This window comes from Rhopilema esculentum, chromosome 17, assembly GCF_057945365.1.
Source record: "Rhopilema esculentum isolate cy_ngs chromosome 17, ASM5794536v1, whole genome shotgun sequence".
In the NCBI taxonomy this organism is placed as follows: Eukaryota; Metazoa; Cnidaria; class Scyphozoa; order Rhizostomeae; family Rhizostomatidae; genus Rhopilema; species Rhopilema esculentum.
This window is the reverse complement of record NC_142831.1, coordinates 5,277,896-5,303,438: the sequence shown is the minus strand read 5'-3', so window position 1 is coordinate 5,303,438 and position 25,543 is coordinate 5,277,896. Positions and strand designations below refer to the sequence as shown.

The 25,543-nt window shown below is 34.2% G+C and overlaps 3 protein-coding genes across 7 annotated transcripts in view; 2 read left to right on the top strand and 1 right to left on the bottom strand.

Moving 5' to 3' along the window:
* Positions 1 to 3,788, top strand: part of LOC135696026 (SIN3-HDAC complex-associated factor) — a 5,221-nt gene extending 1,433 nt beyond the window's left edge. The window contains exons 2-4 of the mRNA XM_065215292.2: positions 140 to 302; positions 1,042 to 1,492; positions 2,414 to 3,788. Coding sequence (XP_065071364.2) covers positions 140 to 302; positions 1,042 to 1,490 — 612 coding nt within the window. The 3' untranslated portion in view covers positions 1,491 to 1,492; positions 2,414 to 3,788. The remainder of the gene's footprint in view (positions 1 to 139; positions 303 to 1,041; positions 1,493 to 2,413) is intronic.
* The window catches only part of LOC135696017 (uncharacterized), a 17,459-nt gene extending 5,813 nt beyond the window's left edge, over positions 1 to 11,646 (bottom strand). The window contains exons 1-2 of one of the 3 annotated variants that reach the window (XM_089113381.1): positions 10,753 to 11,646; positions 313 to 392 (exon numbers count right to left, since the gene is read on the bottom strand). The gene's annotated coding sequence lies outside the window, so the exon portion shown is untranslated. Of the gene's footprint in view, positions 1 to 312; positions 1,044 to 10,752 lie in introns of those variants that run through there. The other 2 variants (XM_065215281.2, XM_089113382.1) reach the window with 2 other exon arrangements.
* LOC135682913 (adhesion G protein-coupled receptor L3) lies at positions 3,944 to 25,543 on the top strand. 3 transcript variants are annotated; one of them, XM_089113376.1, is made up of 20 exons: positions 3,944 to 5,450; positions 5,630 to 5,851; positions 7,291 to 7,494; positions 9,616 to 9,684; positions 12,736 to 12,841; positions 13,676 to 13,810; positions 14,576 to 14,678; positions 14,937 to 15,033; positions 15,847 to 15,893; positions 16,497 to 16,617; positions 17,438 to 17,550; positions 19,615 to 19,717; positions 20,242 to 20,392; positions 21,322 to 21,391; positions 21,597 to 21,663; positions 22,141 to 22,226; positions 22,843 to 22,969; positions 23,238 to 23,279; positions 23,682 to 23,736; positions 24,387 to 25,543. In XM_089113376.1, exons 2-20 carry the CDS (start codon positions 5,681 to 5,683, stop codon positions 24,425 to 24,427), a joined length of 1,908 nt encoding a protein of 635 aa, XP_088969502.1. In that variant the 5' UTR covers positions 3,944 to 5,450; positions 5,630 to 5,680; the 3' UTR covers positions 24,428 to 25,543. The 3 variants fall into 3 exon arrangements, with proteins under 3 accessions (XP_088969502.1, XP_088969503.1, XP_088969504.1); XM_089113377.1 differs by having other exon boundaries at positions 3,944 to 5,851; positions 16,500 to 16,617; XM_089113378.1 differs by having other exon boundaries at positions 3,944 to 5,851; positions 24,376 to 25,543.

Genomic DNA, 25,543 nt, shown 5'->3' with positions numbered 1-25,543 from the left:
AGATCCACCTCTGAATATAAATGGCTCACTTCCTACTACATTCCACCTGGAAAGTCTGCCGTCAATACCTTTGAATACCAGAGAGTCTCTAAAATCAGGAGGCAGAAAATTAAAGATTTTCATGAATCTGATTTCTTAGGTTGTTGACAGCAAAAGAAGGTTCAAACAAAGAACGACTAGACGATCAAGTCAATCTACTGATTATAATCAAGAAGGAAGCAGTAAACGTTCTAAGAATGATGAACCAATTCCAAAGGCAAAGCTGCCTAGCAAAGAAAAGTCAGAAACTGAAAGCATAAAAGGTTTCTTTACCTTATTTTTTCCATGATAATTTTTCACCCATTATGTAGAATTTGGTTCTTCAGCTGTGACAGGGAATATTTTTTATAAACCTAAAACAGTTGAAAGTTTTCTTATTCTCAGCAAAGTTTGTTCAAAGCATCTTGTTTTGTCATTAAATCAAAACCTTATTAGATTTAAAAAAAGCAAAATTATTTATGGTCTTTTTTAGTTTTACTTTCTAATATTTGTCACAGAGAATGTAGTTATCAGGATGATGAAAGATATGCAAACTATCTTCTGTCATCTTTAAAGGTAAAGCTTTGAAAAACCCACTCATTAAGTGTCCTTCTGTTAGTATCCTACAATCATTGCCAATAGTGCTTTGAGCACCCAGCAATTTGAGTGCCATTTTATATCTTTTATTTCTTTTCTGATATTACTACTTCTGCCCATTTCTCCCCAGGACATTGTTGATAGTTTAGGTAAATAGCATAAAAGAGAAGCAAAAGAGGTACTTCCTACTTCCCTGGCCTGTTTTATAGTGAGCCAACATTGTTCCATGGGGGTGAGGAGGATGGCTGAATTTGACAGATCAAGTTGGCATCAGTGTTCCAAAACTTTTGGCATACATTGTACATTCTTGTGGTCCAAGTATTTAACTAAGCATTTAGTCATTATTTAATTGAATGCAAAATCACCCCTTGTTTTTAACTTAATTTTAAACTTCATAATAGCAGTTGGATCTCATTGATTTTTTAGAATACATACAGGCACCTACTGAAGATCAGTTATCAGAAGAGGAGCAGGAAGCTCTTCCTGATCAGATTGATAATAATGGAAGCCCACCATTGGCTTTTGATTCAAACTGTCTTAGCCCAGATATTCCCAATGAAGATAGAACTGAGATGGCTGAAAAGGAAACAGTGTCAGTTGGAACACAGACTGCATTTTTATTTCCTGCACTGACATCCCCACAGACTAATGCAAATAGACTGCCATTTATTGATCTCTCAAAATGGAGGCAAGAAGAGATATGCTGTGGTACAATTTTCAGAGGGCCTAATGGTGAAGTGCTTGTAGACCCTAAATGGCTTAGGCCTTCCTGTGAGATGTGTAACAGAAGCTCACAGCCCCCAACTCCAGTTGAAAAAGGCAACTCTGAGGAAATATCAGTATTTGATGACAAACTTGCCAGTCTTTGTTCCTAAAGGTGAGCTGATTTGAGTATATAAGTAACTCACAGAAGAAAATTTTTCATATGAAAAAGAGAGGGGATGATCTTAACAATATAATTTTTGAAAAATCACAAATAAACTTGATTTATTAGGATTTCTTACCATTCTAAAGAGTAAGAATATGTCATTGGTTGCTAGCCACTAGGTTGAAGCTATGAATTGGGTTTGACCAATCAAGGGATAAGAGCAGCTATTTCACATTCTATTTTATTATCCAGCTCTCCTAAAGTTTATCCACTGTGAAGTGAAAGCAAAATACGATGAAATAAAAGTAGAATGCGCATAACAATAGTATTTGGCTTGTAAGAAGACAAGAATGTATTCTTTTTTAATTTGAGTCACATTTTCATTTCCATGGATGTCTAGTCTCTTTGGTGGGAATTGAAGAAAATATGGACCAAGTACTGAAGAAGATATAGCTTTATAACACCATACCACAAGAAACACCATTATTTGTTTGTTTGTTTTTACTGATCTACGCTGTAACTTCCATGTTTTATCTCAATCTCATTGCAAAAGTTAAATTGTTCTGAAGAACCTACACCAAAAAGGAGGGCTTTATTGTATTCTAATGGGCATCTCCAGCATCTGCATGACACTTTTTGCATGACTTTGAGCAAAGCAAGTGCATTCTCCTGATTGATACAAAGCAGCATGTAGTCCGAAGTGTTGTCACAAGGACTTCTAGGCTGGTAAGGCCTATCTATAACAACCGGAATTTTTTATCAAGTGCATATGGTCTTTTTTCCAAGTTTGCATGTTAACCATTGTTCAATGCTCAATCTATGTTGTTCATTTAAAACAGGAATATTATGCAAAGCTAAGACTATAGCCTTTTTATACTTGCTAGATGTCTGCATGTACCCTTTGCAATGGTTTTTAATTTTTCTGAACAGAACTATTGGAAATTCAAACTGGAAAATCTCTTGATGAACAATGCAAAGGGCAACATCAGAATAGAAGTTGGGCGCCACTATTGTGTATGGAAGACTTTCTGTTGACATTTTCAAAAGTTGTAAATTTTTAAAATAAAAAGTTGTAAAATAATATCAGTGTAATATTTGATTTAGTCCTGAATTTGATTTCGTCTTAGTTAGAAATTGTTTAAAATATTTTATACTCCTTGTTTAGTTTCAAGACTCTCGTCGTTTAGGCCATTAGTGTCAATTCAGACAAGATTGAAAGGTTATGCAGTTACAAGATTTCATCATGTAAGCCTCTTTTCAGCAAAATGCAATGCCAGGTACTGAAGTTTCATTTATTTTTTGAATAGTGTTGCTTGAAAACGAAGAAAATTAAGCAGTCAAAATATTTGCCCCTAGATCAGATATTTGTAATACTTTTGCATATTATCCAGGTCCAGCTATCCATGTAGCCTTCTTGTTAACAATCTAGGCCCTTTTTTGTTTAAAGACAGAACAAAGATGCAGCCTTCAGTCCACTACCTTGACCTGCTTTAGTAGGAATACCGTTACTTTAATGAAATGTCCAATTCCTTATCTACTTTTTCGATTTTTTTTTAAATAACTAGATTGTCTAAAGATATAGAAACTATGAAGAGTATTGATTATTTTCTTTTTGAATCTTTATCTGTCGATAGATGTCAATTTAAAGTTTATTATATTCAATTACAAATTTAGAAGAGTTTAGTAATATTGCGAAAAAGCCAAAACAAGACGATTTCTTTTTGTATCGTTCGTATTGATAAAATTGGTGGCACAGCAGGCTTTATTGATGTAGATTTGTTAGTGAATAGATCTTTTCTGCGATCATTAACACCCAGAAAGGTCCATTAAAGCTTAGGCCATTTTCGGACCCTTAAACAAGGACATGCCCCTCCGTGTTTAATTACGTCTCGTTAAAGAAATCCTTGGTTATGCTTAGCATCTAGCTTTATTGGCAGTCCTGCGAATGAAAATCAGTGACAGGTTACTTGAACAAAAAAATCCAAGTCATTCTTTTTATTATTTACCGGTGAGACGTTGGCAATATATGTCTATTGGTGTATGGATAGGAGGACTCTTCTTGTTCCCGTGTCACATCTTGGCCCCTTACTCTTGTTTGCCATCATTAAAAAGTAAGCGTGTCACTTTTGTTTCACTGTTTATGAACTAGTTTTATTTTACTGTTTTGGTTATAAATTTTGTTCGAATTATCGTGAAGTCGTAGTTTCTTACTCGGAAATTCGTGTCCAATTTTGATTAAGTATGTTCAATTTTTCCAAATTTCTACATTTGTACCTAAGCGGTTATCACTATCTACTTGTGTAAACCGATTTCATTTCTTTTTTTTACTCTTGATTTGTTTGGGCAACAGAATTTACCGGGAACGATTAATTAATCATAAAGTGAGAGTTCCACACATCTCCTGCATAGGTGTCTCGACGTTTTCCCCTGACAGCTGCAGCAGAAAGGGGGATGAGAGTTTGCAAGCCGGACCGCCGACAGAGGGCGTACCCGGGGGCCAGGGCCCATTTTGGGGGCCAGGGCCCATTTTGGGGGCCAAGGTCCATTTTGGGGCCAGGGCCCATTTTGGGGCCAGTAATAATGGAATCTAGAATATATATTTATTCAAGAATTTATTTAATATTTACATCTAAATTTATGTTGATATATTCAAAGATATACACAATAAAGGAAAACTCAAGTGCTGAGGGGTTTTTTAGATTGTTAGTTTTTCACCATATGAAATTGGCTTTGGTTGTTGAAATATGGAAGGTCTGAGGCTAATCTATATTTTCCGAATATTGTAACTTCGTTGCTTTGCTCTGCTGACTGACGACAGTGTGTCTGTCCAAGAAGCATCCTCCAAGCGGGTTTTGTTTAGTCTAAACCAATCAACATGCAAGTAGCTTAATCTAAACCATCCGAACCACAGAGCAGCTGAATTTGTCTCAGCACTTATGAGCAGTTTTTACAGGCAAACATGCAGCCGCAACTTATAAAACACACTGCCTTAAAGTTATGCTGATCTGCATTATAACTTTCCACTGCGGTGAAAGTTTGCAAGGAAAACCTGTAGAAAATATTTTACATATTCAAACATTTTTAGAATGAAGTCGGGTCAGTAATAAATAATTTGTATGCATTATTTCAAGGCAAATATCCCTTGGCTTTTTCGCAACCACTTCCTCGAACTAAACTGTCACATGTGCATCGTTCAGTGTGACTTAGCCATGACAAATTATCATTAATTAATCAGATATAAACGAATTATGATATCTAATTGACTTTGTTCACTATCATGGGACATTTCGTCTCAAATAAAGTTGTCTACTTTCATTCTTTTTAAAATTTCCCCAAAAGATACATGCTAAGCCTCGTTTAAGTTAACGCGTGCGCAAGTTTTTTCAGGCTTCACCTGATAGGCAGCAGTAGATTACGCCATCTTTAATATCTTGATGTTAGATTCAGAAAATGTTTGAAAAAGTTCGTAGCAAATCGTATCTGAATACCTTTACCTTAACGAGTCTGTATTTTTATAAATCTCTATCAATGGCCACCTTTTTCTTGTAATTTTAGATACGTCTATATATTTAAATGATTTTTTTACATTATCAATTAAAAATAAACTATATTTGATCTAATTTCACTCGTAGAACATATTTTTGAACCCTATGTTTCTTAATATGTTGTTTGATCTCTTATGCCAAATACCCACTGCATAAACATTGCAAGCGAGGTTTGCAAAACAGCTCTGGTTCGATGTCTGTTTTATTCACCTCGAAGTTGCACGTTAGCGGAGTCGTGCTTTAGGCCAATATTTGCCATTTTCCACGCATTTAGCTGAACAAACCTCTGCCTGTTATTTCTCTATATAATCCATGCGCTTTTGCAGAGCAAATCCAATCCTACATTCATTGGATGTTATTTACAAAGATGATTTACAAAGTCATTTTATCGCTCGCATTTACACGTTTTGTTTATCGATAAGGTTCGTTGCAATGAATTTTAGTTGTTTTGTGTTCGTTTCAAGTATCCTTGTTATTCTTTTGCATTTCACACCTGTCTATTGTGTTTAGCTTGGAAACTATCATATATTACATTGCTTGTCTTGTTTTGTTTTATCTCTTCTTGTTTTTTTTGCATATCACACCTGCAAATTGTGTTTAGTCTGGATGATATCATATATCATATTGGTTTCTGATTACTGGGTGAAACAAGATGAGCAAAGTTCTTGTTGCATGTTTCCTGCTATGGTTGCATTGCTGTGAAGGGACAAAGCAAAAACTGAAGAAGGAGCTTAAAGACAAATGCAAACCAAAGAAAATCCTTCAAAGAAAAGTCGAGAATGCTGATTGCTTTGAGAAGGATTTCAGGCTCTTATACTTAGAGGTATCATTCTTTATTACCAGTTTCAAAGGAAAAAAACGAGGAAAGTGACAGCATTTTTCACAAGTTACTGAGTTTGTCGTGAATGATAAAACTCCTTCACTTTTTTCTTTGCCAAACCTGTATCTCCAAATCTTCGAATTTTTTTACCCTTTAGACAAAAATATTGCATATCTTTAGTTGTTAGTAAGCTTTTAAAGAAAATTTGGCTGTTAACTGGAAATGTTAAATTAAAATACTATTATATTTTCCATAAATATTATAAAAATTAAAGAAATTTTAAGTGGGGGGAGGGGGGGGGAGGGGGACGGTCAGGAAGTGACTTGATTTTTGCAAGTGACCAAAGATTTTCACAATATTTTAAGTTGTAGTTCATAAAAAAGTCGGGGAAAATTTATGATTGTAGTTTGATTATTCTTGGGACCTAGGGAGTTAGTTGCTTGGAATGTTTTGTTATATTTGTGAAATCAGGTTGGAACAGAAGCACACCAACCAGCAACGTTTCAAATTTTGATCCAAAAGTATAAACAACTAATTATCAAATTATTGATTCAAGTATACGATAAATATAGAAACCACAAAATATGAATATTCCTGATAATGATACTGACACTTTAGAATTTTTTGCTATTCTCAGATCGTCATCGTCAAAAGGAACATCGACAAGGATTCCATAGAAAAGACATCGTCCCTGTATCCCATAGACGTAAAGCACAGCCCAGATCTGCCCTGCAATATAGCAGCTTGAAAAGAGGGATCCTCGTCCCTAACCCACATTTTTCTAACGTTTTCCCCTTTCCTTTACAAGTTGCGTTAATTTCGTAAATTATTCGAACCAATCTTTCGACAGTGCCCTTTAGAATACCGTTAAATTTAGCTATTTGATAATATTTGTGAAACAAGTGTGATGATATATTTTGCTTTGGGTGAACATAGCTCAGATTTGCATTTTCTAAGACACCAACATTCTGAATATTTGAGGTGCTGCACCCTTGTCATGGGCACCAACGCAGGTTGGAAAGTGGGGGCTAAGGAAGATTTTAACAATCATAGCAGAAGAATTTTTAAAAAGCTCTATTTTTGCAAAAGAGTGGGGGGAGAGCCATGCCCCCCGACCCCCTTCGTCGGAGGCCCTGCTTTTTCTAGTTAACAAGAATTTTAAAATTAACACAGGGACTCCGATGGTGGTAGAGGAGGCAGAAGGGTCATTGTCCTCTCCCTTTATTGCAAGCAATATAGCTTTTCTGCATAATCTCTTGTTATGGGTATTTCATTTTCCCTCGTCCCCTATTCTCCATCTTGCGTCGTCGCCCTGTAACAACACCAGGGTATGCTTTCACAAAGTCATTAAGAAACTTATGCAAGATTGTTTTCTTCTAAAATAACATAGCAACTGCTTTGCAGCCAAGGTAGTGTTTTAAGAACATCGTTCTGTTTTTCAGGCAAATGGACTTTTTTTGAAAGCGAACCCGAACCAAAAATCAGATGGCATCGTTGAACGGGCTTTGGGCGTCAGCAAACGTGAAAACCTAACAACAAACCAGTTAAAAGTACTGACTGACGTAATTCACTATCAAGTTAATCGAACGCCCTTGCTTAAAAGCAGCAGTTCTGGACACAAGCACAACTCAAGCAAAGCTCAGTATGTAAGTTGGGTTTAAATATTTTCCGTATTCTTTATGCTTTTTTTCCTTTAGCAACTATTCCTTCTTGTTAAGAGGGTCGAGATCATTGATGCCACGTTTTGTCAATATAGCTCTAGACCACGATGCATTCTAAAATTTGAATGGATCATCAGCAAGAACAACGTATTTCTTAGAACCACCCTGTTCAAAACACCGTTTGATATCTCTCATTCATGTTATTGCATGTACCGAATTTCAGTTATTTCTTCAATTTATTAATAGCAATCGTACTGGCCTAAATCTACAATCACGGACAAAAAAGTTTAGAATTTTCAAGAATAGTTGATGTTTTCTCTTCTCTTTCAAAAATAGCTTTCCCCTCCCTCCATTCAATGCTGAATACATGAATGATAAAACTACAAATCCAATATTGATTTGGAGGGAAAGGGGGAATTTGAAGTAACAGGGGCAACGTAAAGTAAACAATTGTAGAAATTGCATTTTTTCTAGTTTATTTTGTCCAGGATTGTAGCTGTGAAACACTTTTGTTGTCAAATTCTTGAGTTCTAGCTGGCTAATAAGCTATAGATTGGAGAATTTAAATCTCTTAGTCAATCAAAGATTTGGAATCTATGCTTGTTTTAAATAGATTTTATTGTGCAGCACATTTCAAAATGCAGTTTAAAGAATAAGCCAACTTTAAGTATTTAACAAAAAGAGAATTTAAATTCTATTACGCTGGATGTTTTCAACCTGAATTTCTTTGAATTGGATGCTTAACTCTACATTAACATTGCAATAAAAAGTCTAGCTTTCAGACAAGTACTAGTTTTTACAAGCATTTAATGGTCTAGTTTATCTTAAAAACACATATTTTGTAACGGGTAATCACAAGATTTAAGAGCAAAGAATGTTTGAGAAACGGGTGATTTATAATACAATTTAAACGTAGTCTTTAATTTTGTTACGCCCAAAATGGCTATTGGAGTTACTTCATGCTCCTTTGTTAGATCTGCTGAAAATTGGTTTTATACTATATCTATGAAAATTGCTACAGTTATTCGACATTTCAATTAGTAATCTTGAAACTATAACATATCAAACATGTTATATTGGTTTGTTGAGAAACGTATAACTGTGAGACTGATCGCGTTAATTATAAAACTCTTAGTTGTTACTCAGATTAATTCTGTTTATGCTCCAAATTATGTACAGCCCTGCCTTTACGGCACCTAATGACAGATCAGAAAACAGTAATTTTCATTATGTGCAGTTGCATAGTAATTTTTTCTAAACAAAAGTTATTTTCCTTTGTGTAAGTTGCTTTTCATTACTCATCGAACATATACTGAATTTCATTTATTTTTGCGTCGTTAGGTTAGTATAATTCCAGCAAACATAATTTCTGAAAACATCAACGGACATTCTGTTTAGGATGTGAAGCAAAGTGGAACCATTGTACCACACCTTAAAATCACGAGTTGATTTGATAGCTGAGTCCTTAGACAAGGGATATGCAGTTTTTGTCATGATTATCTTCAAAGGAAAAGTCAGCTTCAAGAAATTATAGCTTATAATAAGATACCTTTCTTCATGAGTCCTTCTTTACCATAATAATCTTTTCAATAACAATATATTGTAATTAGAATCACTTTGAAGCATAAACCCAACCCCTTTTTGCAACCAAATTGATGAGTGGAAATCAACAACATTTTGCCATTTCCAACGAAAAATTCCTGACCTTGATAGGAATGCACAATCAGGGTATTGTTTTCCACACCCCTTGCCCCCATGTTATTTTCAATCCGCCCCAAGCTGGAATTGATCAATAGATTGAGCCCATTCTGATATGATGCTTCTAATCGAGGCCAATTTAGGCTTTTATTATATTCAAATGATAAGTCTTATAATTCTTAGTAAGTTTCTTTCGACTTTATGCACTCTTCGTTCCTAGGAAAAAAAACGATCAATGTAAGTTAATTGCACCAGGAAAAATTTGTCACTTGATAACGGGCTATGCTCGAAACGTCGCTATTTATTTAAAAAAAATCTATTGGTACAATTTACTTACATTGATCGTTATCATAGCATTAAATTATACGGCACGCAATCTAGTATATTTAAAGAATCTTTTGTTTCTAGGATGTGGTCCATCTTGGAAGTGATATACTTCGCGAGCAAAACATCCCTATGTTGCAGAATTTAAGCGAGGTATGCAAATATTCTTCGTGTTTTTAACACAAAGACATTAGGGGTATTTAATCTTCATTAGCTAAATAGCACCAGTCAATTTTCAACGTAATCAAAGAAATCATTGTGAATCATAGTAATCATGATTTAACAAATAGCATGTAAAATGGAAAGCTGTAAATGTTCAAAGAACATCTGGTTAAATCAAAAGAAAAGGATTTGAATCTAAGGTAGCTAGACGTGATGAAATATAAATAACCAGTGGTAATCTGATTGAATCAAAGGTAATAGATTTAGTCTTAAATAAGTAGATATAATCAATCTAACAGAACTAAGTAGTTGAAAGTAATCCACTGTGACTTAGTTGACATATGTAATAAATCAGAAGGGATCATTCTCAAGCAAAAAAGGTTTTAAAAAGATCAATAAAGTTCATAAGTACTCAAATACAATAATGATTAATGAAATTCCAATTAAAAGTAATTGTTAATAATATGAGTCAATTTGTAAAAATGAATGTAGGCTATCATACACAATAAAATGTAGTTTAAAGGAATCCAAATTTACCACAAAAATGAAAATAAATTATTAGTAATCATCTGTAATCTTCCATTTTTCCCATTCTACTTTCACTAACAGACATAAGGAGGAGTGATTTGTACTTCCTCTTCGGATGACTAGGAACCTGTTTGGCGCCAATTCCTAAACAGTGCACCCGTTGAAAGGTGATAGGTAAGCTAATCTTAAGCGTCCATGTTTCAGACTGCTAGTTCTATCTATCAAATTCCTTCTCTGTACACTTCATTCCATTTAATAACAGCCAGAGAAAGTTACCAAATCAAATCGTTCCTTGGTACAAGAACTTACAATTTCGCGTTGATTTATTAAACTTGTAAACCTCGTAAAATATTTGGAATCTTTTTAATCACCTTGCTCTTTTGCTAAACTTTTGTCGCGTTACACGACCATATTGCAAGGGTCGATGATGCTTCATCAAATTCTGATATCTAGAATGCTTTATTTCTTAAACATTTTCACACCGATCACATTATTGTTTATAATACTTCAAAGCTTTAAAATATATTGTACCTTTGTTCTCTTATGTTGCAGAGTTGTTCTAGCATTTATCTCTTCTCAGTTAAAGTCCATCTGAAACACTGAATCAAGGCCTCAAACTCCTCGTCTTCTTGATTCGCTTAATGCATGTTTGTTTATGCCCAGTAGACAACTAGCTTTGCTTTTTATTCATGTGTTTTCAAACCACAAATTACTTATTCTGTGAATTTTCAAAATAGCCATAAAACGCAATCGGATCACGGAATCCCGCAATGACCACCTCCCGGTCCGAGTTTGTTTGTTTATTTTCGTAATAAAAAAAAACGCCCAAATAGCAGTTATCTCTTTGAATGATTCTAAATAGGTCCGTTTTTGCGAAGCTATTTCAAAACCTGAGATAAGAACAAATTTTCGCCGTCAATGACGTTATTCATCTCAGATTTAGAAATAAAATTTTGCATTCAGAAATTATTTAGCCAGTTAATTGGACTACATCAGATTATTGCTCACAGTAACAGCCGGAAAATTTGTGGTCGTTTATGTGTCTGTGAAAATGCATCAAATCTGTTGAAATCTCTTGCTTTTTCCACCACAATCTGCATTGATAAAGTTCAAGTTCGAAATTAGCTGTCAAGGAAGCATAATGTGCGTCACTGTTTTAAAATTGTAGCTTAATCTATTTCAACTAAAAAAAATTTCGCGCTCTTACTAATTTAAAGATTTCCACATACCATTATATTTTGCTCTCATTGTTAATTAGTTTTAGTATTCAAATACTCCTCGAAATAGTTGGAATGTTTTGTAACAAGCGAAAAACACACTTCAACTAAATTTCCCCAGAGTGTGAATGAAACGATTGACAGTGACCAAAATGTGTAGAGAAGACAACAGTGATCTAACCAATGCGCCATTTTTCCTCTCATGCTGCTTAAAGCAGGAGCTAGATATAAAAACTTGATCAACAAGCTGCATTGTAGGCTCCGAGGACCACAAAGTGCCTTCTGTATACAACAAATATATACTACTTTTTCGCACCTCTTTCTGTACGGAAATCTTTTTGACGAGGAAATACCCAAACATTTTTGTGATTTAAAGGTTTTCAAGTATATCCAAAAAGAACAAATGGGATTGCACGTGTTTAATTGCAAAATTAAAAAGTAGTTTTTGAAGGAATCTTATTAAAATTCCAAACCTTTATAAACTTTCAAGCATCCACGGTTGCTAAAATAGCTAAGTACAATGCTTGCCAAAAGTATTTGGAAAACCCAAGAGTTTTCAGTTTATTCTCGATTTATTTTCAGTTTACGTCTATAGGAATAGCTATGTTGCCTCCTTACGCACAAAACAGTTTCTAATTGCACCCTAGCTATTCTAGTTTTATAAAATTGCAGATTATTTCACATAGTGTATTTCTATGGAGAATATCCAGTATTTTGCAATGGAACATGGTAAACAGCTAAGTACCCTGGGTACTAGTGCTCCAGTGATAGAGTAGGCTGGTGCAAAAATGGGCCGATTTATTTGACACTGCTCGACCATCTCTTTCACTGAGGCTGTTGTACCAAGGGTAACAGCTGATGCGAGTGACAAAAATGCTGTTGGTGTTGAAAGACTTTTCGGGGGCATTTTATGTAATCTCCTGGTTTTGAAAGACTCTTTTAACAACATCTGTATGAAATCACATTGTTTTATGAGCATTGCTTATTGCTTCAATCTTTGTTTTTCTCCCAATAAAAGCAAGAATCGCAAAACATATATGATACTGTTACATTTGCAGAACAATTTTGATTTTATTATTGTATATCGCTTTGCTAATGATACAATTCTTCCTGTCCATGCCACTACCCTGATGATCTAAGAAGCGGAAGGCCATTGCTAAACATTAGTTCATAGTTTTGATAATTTTTATCTCTCTGATTTAACTTCTTTAATGTGTCTTTTTGTTGTAAAATCATACGTCTTCTTGTTGGTTGTTAACTAGACTATTTAATTCACATTGGCAGTCTTCGTTTCTAGATTTATCCAATTGGAGAGAGACTGTTGCATGATTTCGAAGTGTTCTCAGATGCAAAAATGCGTGAATTGAAGAACGGCACTTATGTTTCAAATGCTGAGAACATTGGTACGTATATAGACGAAGCCTTGGCCAGTTTTTTATTTTAATTCATTGCTAAAGTTAACTTTTTCATTGAAAATTCATTAAACACACCATAATTTATTTCTAACGCCTGAATTGTATAAGTATGCGCTACATTTAGCATTTTCCGTTCAAAGTTTGGCCTAGGCCGTCAATCAAGGGGACCATTGGTATAAAAATTTTGTGCATATAGTCACGTGGTTTTACCAGCAGAAAAAGCTCTAAAGTAAAATGTGATATGATTTTTTGACCATGCAAGCCAAAAAGGTAATCCAGGTTTGCTTGGCTGTTTTTTCATACTTGCTTATAGCTTGAAGAAAACTTCATCAATTAAATACATCAGCTGATAAACAAATGCATGTTTTATACTCTGAGGAGTGTCAGACGAAAAAGCTTTAAGTATGTTGTAAAATGTTTGCTTTTTTCAAAGTAATTTTCAAATTTTGCACCGCCAAAAGATTGTTCATAATATATATTTCTTAAATAAGTAATTCATTGTCCATGTACGGAATTAGTGAATAAATTGATTTGTAGAGTCGTTATTTTACTGCCTGTCTTTTATTTTGTGGAACAAACGCTCTCATTATTCAAAAAATTCAGATCAGAATATAATCAAAGCAATTTAAAGTATCGTTATAGGATAATAAGGTGACAACAGCGCTTTTGGAGGATACAACAGTGAAAGGAAATCCTCATCTTGTAGAGAGGAAGTTGTTTATATCATATAGACAAATGGTTCCCCTCTACCCCTACTATCTCTCTTCTTTCTCTAACTTTTCATAGAATCACAGCCCACATTCAAATACCTCTTTATCACAGCTTTCCAGGCTACACCGTGCCATAAAGTATTTGGAGACAGGGATTACGCTTTTTTCGGAGATGATACCAGTGAAACAAGTGAAAGCATTCATCGCGATGCAATAATTCTGCCAATCAGAAATTTACCAAGCAATGGTGGGTGACATCATCTCTGCATTTCAAGACATCATGCTATGTTTTTTATTCATAATATATATCGCAAAGTTTTGGAACCATCTGCAACAATTTCCTTCTCAGTTTTTTTTAATTGTAATATTTTACTCAAAGTTCCGCAATCCCCAGTAGCAAAATCTATTGTTAAAACATTTCATGGTCATGCACATTTTTTGTCTTCAAAACAATTTTTAATATTAAAACAAAAAGGGACAATCATCCCTCCAGCCAAAACGATTTTTCTTGGTTTTAAGACTGCTGGCTCCCTTTGATAAGGCCTAGTCTTACAGCTGAAGACTCAAAAAGCCATGTTTCTTTTTCGTTGTACAGTCAGTTCGTGTGATTGAACTTCTAGTTACCAATCACCAAAAATTCCGAGAGAAACTCAAGCACGTATTCTTTAATGAACATCTTCATTAACTGCGTTTGTGTCGAGATATTCAGGTCAAGAATTTTTTGATATATTATTTGGGTACATAAGATTTTAAATATTGTTTAGGGTACGACTTTCGGTGATGGATAGAAAGGGTGGTTTTTCATTTTCATAATTAAAACTTTAAAGTGTTTTGATATAGATCGTTTTCATAATAATATTTATCAAAACTTTAAACCAAAATAAGTCCAACCACTTGAAAACCTGTATATACACTAAACTCAGAGAGAGAACTTTGGTTTCTGTTTTTAAAATGTTGCACGAATTTTGCGTGAAGTTACTTTGCTTTTTTTACGATTTTTTCAATGTTTCAGAATCAGCGTGTGCGGTTTCTTCTTTGTACTTCAAGAATTTACAAATGCTTCTTCGCTCAGAGAATTCTACATTTTCTCAATCAAATGCCACAAACTTCACACGGTGAGACCTTAATCATAATGTTCAACTTAAATATAAATGTTGTAAAAATTTTACTGTCTTTTGCAAACCGAGCATTTTTATTCTGATTCTATTCAAATTTACTCTGATATTTGCATTGCTTTTTTGTAATTACTTCTTAAATGCTTTTGTTTTAATATAAAAGAAACAATATATACTCAAAACTTTTAAGTTCTATCAAGCTACATAATTGCTTTTGCTCTACGTCAACCATAATTTAAAGGCTATCTTTATTTGTAGATTTGTCAATAGTCACATTATTTCCCTCGCTGTTCTTGGTTCATCAAGAAAAAATCTGACAAGCCCAGTCAAAATAAGACTCAAACACATCGAAAAGGTGATGCTTCATCGTCAATTTTTGGATCGTTTTCTACTAGTTTTATAGCCTATACAAGTGGATTAATCTACTCTCCAACCAAACCTGTTGTGAGATATTATAAGCCTGTTGTAACTTTAGTAGATTGGGCTTATTGAACATTAATGACCTTTTTATATTTTCAAAAAAAACACCGAGAGGACCTTTTGGAGAGAACCTTAAAGGCTTCTGGGAAAATCTTGCAATTTCCAGGAAAAGACTTCCTCATCTTTTCATTTGGGAAGGACGGTGAAAATTCGCCACATTAATGAGCTGTTTATGATCAAACAATTTCAGTTGCATAATTAAGGGTCAGCTAATTGCAACTAAATCTCATTCTCATTTTCATAATGTAGTATATTTTCATGTATTTGATTTTAACTAGGAATCGCGAATTTTAATTTTGACTGAGTGATCAAGTAAGCACAGCTAATGGATACGGTGTCCCTTAGGAGTGATGTTAAAAAGTGGGAGTTATTCGAGCAACCCCAAAGACACAAAGCCATAGTGGTGGGAAACGATAGGGGACAAACATGAAAACCCAGCAAATAGAGGCTAAACCAGGTTTTTTTGTACAAGCTCAAAGAATCTGCGAAAAATCGTTTGGGCTGGAACAGTCCTAGCCTTCAGGATCTTTCGTTTATTTTTAGCAACTGTTACTCACAGCTGTATATGATATAAAATATTAATCTTAATAATAACGATTATGATAATAATGATTGTTTAGCAATGTTGAAAACTGGATTTCTGTGTTTGGTATGTATTTTCCATTTCTATTAAATTTTTTTATAACAGAACAAGAATCTTGAGATGAAAGGAGTATTCTGGAATTTCAAAAATGAGTAAGTTAGTTCTTCTCTATTCAAACATAGCTAAACAAGTTTAAGAACTTAATCGTGACCAGAGGAGCACGGGACATTTAAAGTTTGAGTGGCACGGGCAGGAAGTTCAATTACGTCACTAGGGATGTGTTCCAAAAGAGGGCATTTTAAGAAAGGGTGTATTTCTCCAAAAGATAGGGGCAAGCCCTCTGGTACCCCTTCCGGTTACAACATCCCTCAAGTTATGATTATAAAATATCATCTTGCAAGTTTTACCTAATAGATATGGAAAATCAGCTTCTTAAAATAAGGAAAAGTAGAGGTATAACATCAATGGTTTTCAGTCTGCTTTTGCATTATTAAAGTGATATTTCTATAAGACAACACATTTTTTGGAATTTGAAATTACAAAGACCAATAAATAATGGCATGACAAGACTAAACTTTCTTGAATCATATCTATATTCATGTATTATAGTTTTGAGTTTTGATCGTGGTGTAATCAAAATAAAGTTTTTCTCAGTTTTTTTCGGTAATTTATTTTTTATAATTTCATTTGATCTTTATATTGAATAACTAGAAATTTTATGTGGAATACTTCAACGAAATTGTGATTTTTTACAGCAGTTATAATGGCTATTGGTCGGATGCTGGATGCCAAACTACCCACCAAACTGGCTACTCGACCACCTTCAAGTGCAACCACTTAACGAATTTTGCAATCCTTGTCACAGGAAAGCTCAAGGTAATTCTTCAGCTTTTATTTAGATCTTTCCCACGAGTTACTCGAAACACCCAAAAGCCTCAGTTTTGCCTCTATCTGTGCATCTGTTTTTGCAATAATTCATTTTAATATAATTGAAACACTTTGTTAATTTACATTGCCTGCTAAAATTATTGAAACACTTTGCTAATTTACATTGCCTGCCAAAATTATTTCAACCACTCAGAATAAATTCAAAAAAAAATATTTCAGCAATGTGTTTTAATATTTTTCATTTCTTTTCCAAAATACTACTGCTTTTGCTGCCCTGCTCCAAGAGCAATGTTGATAGATTTGGCAAATAATCTTCTGTGTCATTTTGCAGTAAAGGGGGGGGGGGGGGGGGGGGGGAAGGGGGAGGATGGTTGAATTTGACCATTCAAGCTGACGATAGTACACTAATCAATACATTTGGCAATGATTGTTCATCCAGTTTTTGTGCACGTATCCAAGAAATGAAGAAAATTTGATTTAAAATAATTTCGCCTAAAGCTTGATAAAACTGCATTTGACATGTAATGAATGCGTTTTCGCGCCATTAACTATCGTTCCCAAGCCCCTTCACCTAGTAATTTTGTTTCGGAAGTTTTGGGCCTTCGTTGTATAAAAGTTCAATGTCCTGGAAGAGTTCCTGTTTAGTAACTTTAAAAATAGAGCTGTTATTCGTTTAACAAAGCAATGAGTCAGCAAACCAGAGCCTATTTGACTAATTAAAATCTTCAGCTTAGTAACTCCTGCCAAAGAGTTTTACCCTCATCATGACTCGAGTTATTTCCAAACCATGCCATGTTTGTTATTTCAGACCAAAAAAATATCCAGCGCAGAACATCTAGCTCTTTCAGTGACGTCATCTGTGGGCTGTTTTCTATCAATGATTGGTGAAGTTGTTACTCTTGCTATATACGCGGTTACAAAGTAAATTTTCCAACTGCTTTTTCTAAACCTATTTTTTCTCCTGTGATATTTCACTGTAATTGGTTTTGTTATGAAAAGATGACAAAAAACGTTTAGAGCTTATTTTAAAACATTTTACGAGCTTTTCAGATGAACTAACAAATTGATTCCTTAAAAGTAACTTCAGCGAACGAAGCAATTTTTTGTCAAACCAGCTTTCATTATGTTATTTACATATATGCTCCATGGATCTAGCAATACATGCTTTCAAACATAAATTGATTTTCCATAAGACATAAAACTTAGGTATACTTCTGTAACACTACTATAATATTTCATTCAAAGATTTCAATAAATTTGACAAAGTACATCAAAATCATACCAAAATCTTATTTGCCTCCAATCATTCCTGAAGACGTATCCTGAAAACTTCACGAAAAAGCATTCTTTGCTTGCATTCTCCACTTCTTTTCAAGCTTTCGATTCTTGCGAAATGTTTCGCTTTTACGCAAACACAGTTTTTACTTGAAAGTGTGATTTTATCTCAATTTTTATTTATAAAATAAGCTAAACAATTATTGGTGTTTTGCAGGCTAACACCTCAAGTCTCTTTTTTGAGCGTGTTGATGCTAGTGGCCATCAACCGTTATTATTCATATAATCAGTATTGCGTTATCAGTATTACAAAACTACGCAAATTTATCGCAAAAATGAGTACAGAACTTTGAGAACCGACTTTCCGTCCCTAGATAACACAGTCGAAAGCTAAGTTTCTCCTGAATATTTCATTGAAATTTCTATATTAAAAGCCAGGACTTTGGGGTCACACTTCAATCGTTATGTAATGCTTGTGGTCTAAACTACAGAAATCGCTTTTGGGCTGCAAATGTCATAAAGCACTTGAATTGGCATGATTTGCAGCATACCAATTGAGTTGGATGCGTCAATGATCGCATGAGATTGAATTTCAAGCTACGTCAAATTCATTTGTACTCAGTTGGGTGAATGTGCGTCATCGCCATCATAGGCGTAGACTTGCATTTTTTTCAGGGGGGGAGGGGGGGGGGGCTAAAAAAATTAATGACAATTCCTAATGGCAGCTGCTATTATCACGTCAGCAAAGATCGCACGCTGCTTTCCTCTGATGCTGCCAGCCTCTCTGAAGGATTGGCCTTGAGTTGGATCTGACCTTATGTTCACAATAATTTCATACTTTATTTTGCTGTAAACGCAATTATCTAATGCAACAAATCTTATGCGTAAAACCAATAACTTAACAAACTAATCTAAAAATTGGTAAAGAACTTACTTATTTTCCAGGGGGGGCTCAGCCCCCCCCTCGGTTTTTTGTCAGGAGGGGCTGAAGCCCCAGAGCCCCCCTAAGTTTATGCCTATGATCGCCATCATTTTCATTAGACTTTTTTCTCATTTCGACCCCATTTAAACTGTCCTGAGAAAAATACAGTATTATATACCACAACTGGGTATATATTTTTCATCGTGTTCTTTCAGACCCTTATTCTGACGTTTTATGCTCTGAGGAGTGTCAGACGAAAAAGCTTTTAGTATGTTGTAGAATGTTTGCTTTTTTCAAAGCCATTTTCAGACAGTATTTTGTAAGCCGGTGCATCAAATTTTCTTCCAAAACCACCACTTGCAATTTGAGAGGGAAGCAAGAAAAAGAGAAGAAGAGCGGTAATCATTTGGATCAACTGAGGCCTTCATGTCAACAACTATCTCTAGATTTGTAGGCTCTCCTGCATATCAAATCACTGTTTATTCTCTGCCAAATATCTAATTTTTATAAACCCTCGTGACTATCTAAAAAAATGCAACATAACTGTTTACATTCGTTTTTATGAATTTAAGACAATCCCAAATCTTTCTATTTCATGTAATGCAAAGATAACAATTCTCTGGATCCAGACTTTCCAATTAAAATGCAGCACTTTTTGCTATGCTTGGTTTAGTTGTATGTATAGCATCTGATTGAATCATAATTGAATCACTGATTGTATCAATGATTTATCACTCTGTTCCGATCTTTAATCATTTCCCGTAAGTGATTTTTGTTTATATTTCTAGAGTCCAAAGCAAAAGACGATTCATTTTGATGAACACTGTACTGTGTCTTCTTTTGGCACAGGCAATCTTTCTTGCTGGCATTGAACAAGGAAAAAAGCAGAAGGCTAGTGAAATAGTTTTGTTACCCTTACTTCCAGTATACCAACAATGGAAGACAGTTTATGGGGTTGTGGGGGGAGCTACCATTCTACATGTAGAATTTCTAAAAATGTCGGTTAATGGGCTTTTTTCTAGACGTAATTTTCCATAATTTTTCAGGAACCCCTCTTCATTTTTCCACCGTTCTATTGCATTACTTGTTTCGACGTAACTGCATCCTATTTTCTTTTCAATAGAAAACAGAAAAAAAGTAGAAAATGTAAGAAACTATTATCGCTAAAACAGCCTTCTTCTGGCCTAAGGCTCTACTTGTAGCAAATATATTTCACAGTTATTTATTTTTACTTTATATAGTTATCTGTTCAAAGTCCAATTATTTATTGTGAAACATTTCGATAACGAATCCTATGAACGTCTTTCTTCAATTCATTGCAATGGTGTTATCGACAGTGTTTTAAAATTGTCTCTTTTTACCATAAATCTGTAAACATCATCATAATAATCAAAATTTATCTGCTCTCCTTTTAGGTTCTTTGTGCAGTTATTGCTGCCTCTATCTCATATTTCTTTCTTGCTTCCTTCTTCTGGATGTTAAACATGGCTATACATCTCTACCTGGTAATCTCGTTTGTTTTCCCTACCAACTTTCGGTTTTGGTATTTCATGATTTCTGGTTACGGTAGGTTGTTGTAATCAGTATTCGTTATCTTTTTGTTATTTAATAAAGTGAAAATAGATACACTAAGGAAACTCATAGATAATTAAGGTCATGACTGGAAACAAAGTTGGGTATCTATTGAAAGCTGAGGGCAATCACCCATCCCTGTCCCCATACGACAGCATTGCTTAATTAGATGGCAGATTTCAATTAGTTTTCGTAACTCTACTAATTTAAGTTCTTTTCCCATCCACTATGTTCAAATTATAATTAGGTATTTGCAGAATAGGTGCTTTTGAAGCAAAGGGGCAAAACTGAATAGGGGAATGGGGGTTGAGCGAGTTTGACACAACATAACTGTAAGACAAGTGAAGGACGAAGTACTCCATGTTTTTGTATTCCTAGCCAAACTATGAAAGTCAGGAAGAATCAAAGAACGGGCGTAAAAGATTTGCTTGATTAAAAAAATATAAAGATGTTTTTACCCTTTTCTTTGATTTTTTTACTTGATAGCCAGCTGCAAGCAATAGTCAAACCAGTAGCATTTTATGATTTATTTTCCATTAAGGTGAAGAAGAAGAAAAATGTAATGTTATATAGCAGATGACGGTCGAAACAATCTAGAACCTAAATTGTTATCATCAGAGTAGAAAAATTTCCTTTTAGGGAAGGCTATCAAAACTTAAATTTGAAGAGATGTTTTGTGTGGCTAACATTTACGAAGGAAACATATTTTGTTGTAAACAGTGTACCTATTATCCTTGATTGGAAGACTTGAGTTGCCTGAATTTATCCTGTTTCAATGTAATTAAGATTCTCAAAAAATTTTTTTACAGTTTCTGCAATTAAATTTCGTGATACAAATTAGAAGTCAAATTTATCAGCATCTCCATTGCAATCGCACTTATCAACGTTTATTTTTTATTAATACTCTACAACTTTTTTCGTAGTTCTTCCTTTATTCGAGGTTTTATTGGCGGCAGCTGTGACCCAAGGAAATGGTTTTGGAAACCCAGATTTGTAAGGCCAAAATTTTCATTGCATCGGTTCATACCACATTCATTGCTTTCTACTTAAACTTTTTGCACCTCCAATGACAATGTTCTGGCTTGATATCCCCTACATATGCATGATCTCCAAGAGACGAAACAAAGCTCTTCTACGATGAATCTGTTATCCAAAACTAACAATTCGGCTTTGATACCAATTATAAAATATTTTTCAGTTGCTGGTTTACGTTTGATAGTGGTGCAATTTGGATCTTTCTTGGCCCTGTATCTGTCATATTGATGGTAGGCTTCCCTGCTTTGTCTCTTTTTATATCCACCATACTTTGATATGTTGTTTTGATATGATTTACATGCACCGTTGCTTTATGCATGGTCTTTCAGAGTTTATTTTAAGGAATTTTTATCACTGCACATTTTCAAAACTTTTGAAAATTTTGGTGTCACCTTTTGAAAATTTTCACGATGACACCCACCAAACTAACTAGATTATGATCACTGTTACTGTTATGTTTTCGTTTTTATGTAATGCTCTTTTATAAGCTTTATGTGTCTACTGCCAGATGCTTCAATTTTACTTTTTCAATGGCAAATCTTTTTATTTATTTTTTAATTGCACAAAATTTGACTTTATCACTGCACAATAACGATTAACCACTGCACAAATTGGTTATCACTGCACGTTAAAATAAATCCTGCGGTCTTTTGTCGAGCTTTTGTTGCATTCATATACAGTTGTGTTGCCTTTGGCCTCTCTTGTAGGTGAATATCGTTATTGCTATCTTGGTGTTGATAAAAATGCTGAAAATGAAGTGCCTTCAAAATAAGAGGACAATTGATAAAACAAAGTAAGAAACTTGAAGAATTAGGATTTCTATTCAAAGTTGGTGATTTCTGTGAGAGTTGAATTTCATCTGGCCCGAACTCCAGTGGGTCATCTGTAAGTCGTTTAGGTAAAAGGGATTGACGTTGGTGACATTCCAAAAAGCACTTAACACTACGAACAGATAGATCATAAACAACGATTATTCTTGTTTCCAAATTTATGAACTTTACATTAATAAACTTGCAAATAGAGTACTTAACTTCTTGCAATAGGATCCCCCTTTAACACTTTTATGTCTTACGTGCCTTACGAACCATCTTACTTTACTCTGCTTTTTGTCATATACCAATTGTGTTTTACTCTATAGCCTACTTTTACTTACCTACCCTCATTCAAAGTTTTCTAAATTGCGTGATAGAGAGGGGATATTTGAGGGGGGATGGACTATGATTCTTCTGCCCCCTCAGTGATTTAAGAATGTTATTTGATAATTTAATACTTTGCCATGAGTGTTTACGGTTGTAAAATAACCTAACCACTCTTTTTCTGTAATTACTCCCAAAATTAAGTTCGTTCCAAGGACCCTGATGCATCATAGCATTCCTTTCCTCTCCTTTTTACTGTAATTTATTTTGTAGGCAGATCGTCAGGGCGATAATTGTTCTAACTCCATCACTTGGTCTCACTTGGATTTTTGGCCTATTCGCAGTTGGAACGGAAAGTGTTGTGATGCAGTTTATTTTTGCGATCCTAAATTCACTTCAGGTAAAGCAGTGCTACGGCTAAAACCTTTTGCAATCTTTATCTAAAACTAAAGTCTCGGCTAGCAGGATTCTGCTGCGTCAAAACCATATATTGTACTTTAAAGACAGCAGAGCATTATTATGATCCTGTAAATGTAATAAAGAAATTTTATTGCAAAGGAGTTTTAGGCATGCAGCTATTTCATCTGTGGAAAAAATGGCTTTTTTTTGTTACTATGTTTTTGTTGCTAAATAAAGAATCTGAAGCATATACCATCTTTAATTTACAGGGAATTTTTATCCTAGTGACCTGCTGTGTTCTCGACAAAAAGGTAATACAAATTATTTTGCCTGTAGAATAGACCCTCTTCATTAGTACAACTTCCCAACCTTTCTTCATTTAGTCACTTTTTGTAATGTATTCTTGATTTTGCTCAAACTTTTCGTGCCAAAAGCTCAAAAATAGCACGAAGAGTGAGAACCAACCTCCACATACAGTTGGTGTATCAGCAACAATTATTGATGAACAAACATTCTTATTTCCATTCTACATGTTTCATTCTAAAATGTAGATTAAAATAAAACATAGTATAACTTCCAATTTAACGATTTATGTACTATTTTACATTTTAAAGGTGTTTTCTGCTATTCATTTCATTTTGAGAGCACATTGGAATTACAGAAGCTGCGTATTTGTGCATTCTGTCTTGATAGTGTAAAAACTGTTTTTTTAGGTTAGAGAGGAGTTGCTTGGGATTCTACGTCATCCAAAAAGACTTTCTTATAGAGGTGAGGTGGATTAATACCTTTGAAAGAAATGTTTTTCCATAAACTTTAGATGATAATAGGTTGATGATGGATTAAGTTTTAGGGCTCATACAAACACCATCCAAGGGTCACGGTACCATTCTCAAACTGCTTATATGTATATAACTTAAAATCAAGGTCTAAGCTTATACACATTCGTTAATATTAACACAAAAAAGGCAAGAGAAGAGTACCATACAACCGTAATATTTTCCATTTTATCCTGTAATATTTCTATTGTTGCTCTTGTTGCATACATAAAAGCTCACCACCCCCCGGGAGGAATCTCAGCCCAACCCCTTTAAAGCTTCAACGGGATCTATCCATGCTTTGTTTGACCTTTGGTGAATCTGAGGTCATCTCAAGTAATAACCAAACACTCTTACATATGTCATCACCTATAAACTTTAATAGCAATGTGACCTAATCTAAATGGGCCTAGCCAAGGAGACATTTTGTGGCATATTAATGAATCATTTATTTTTTTCCTTATACATATTGATAAGGTCTTTGAAATGAACGTTGGTGAAAATGGTACCAGATAATTGCACTTTAACAATCATTTTTTTGTGCATCTTATTCATATTTAACCTCCAAAATTATCGTCTAATTTCTTGACAGTTCGGTTTCAGCTTCATTGAGGCAAATATCTCCATTACCGTTGGCCGAGTAAAGTATACACTGCAGTGCATAGTATCTTACAACATTAAAAAAAAAGTCAAAGAAGCAGAAGAATCAAGAATATCTACTGGTGGAAGCCTTTGTTTATCTGTTAATAAACAAACAATAAAAAGTTACTAAAACAGTTGCAAAGTACTTTTAGTGGATCATAGCCTGTTTGCTTCCGAGTCCTTGCTCTTAATTGCTTCAAGCCTTAAGCCTTAATAAGGTGAATAGAATATTCTATACACCTTATCGTTCCATTTAAGCTACGACAGTTGATCCTCAAGATAAAATAGTCGTAGACGATGTTGTGAGATGCAAAAAGCTGCAAACGATGCTTGTTATGATAAAATAACTGCAGTCAATTTTCTTCTGTTTAGAACATTCATCTATTTATTATATTTTTCCTGGAAATTTTGAGAAGAAGGCAACTCCAAAAAACAGGCAGGAATGATTCATAATATCTTTCAAATTAAATTTTGTTGACAAAACCTTATTTTTGTTGCTGTCAACTTTTAATTTCGTATTGCATCGACTTTGAACTTTACTCGTCACAAAAATTTCAAATTGCCTCTACCCATACAGTAAATAGAAAAGAAATTATAAACTTTGCGAAAAATTGTTATCCATTGAATAATACAAGAATAACTGATAAAACTAATAGAATTGTGATTTTTACTTAATAATTAATATTTAAGCTGTAAATCGAGAGCTCGTTAGTTTTTGTAGAAATAATGGGTCTTTGAAGAATGCTAATTTTGCTTACAATGACGTCGAATATAGAAATGGCTTTGAAAAAAAATATTTTGCAACATACTGAAGTTTTTTGTCAGTCACTCTTCAGAGTTCAAAACGTCAAAATAAGGACCGAAAGGATCAAGAAAAAATATACATGTCCAGTTTTGGAATTTTTGATTAGCTTAGCTTATTTTTATCCACAACTGGATATTTATTTCCTTGTTGGATTTTTCGGTCCTTATTCTGACATTTTTTAATCTGAAGAGTGTCAGACGATAAAAAGCTTTAGTATTTTTAGAATTTGAATTAGAATTATCATTACTTGTATGAATATTTATTGTCAGTAGTATTAGTGGTTAATAACGTTGCATTGATATACATGCATGAT

Bases quoted from the DNA above. Each gene is read 5' to 3' on its own strand.
- LOC135682913 (XM_089113376.1), top strand. From the start codon at position 5,681: ATGAGCAAAGTTCTTGTTGCATGTTTCCTGCTATGGTTGCATTGCTGT. The intron at 12,842-13,675 runs GTACGTATATAG...TCTTTATCACAG, and splicing joins TTCAAATGCTGAGAACATTG to CTTTCCAGGCTACACCGTGC. The intron at 21,392-21,596 runs GTAAGGCCAAAA...AATATTTTTCAG, and splicing joins GGTTTTGGAAACCCAGATTT to TTGCTGGTTTACGTTTGATA.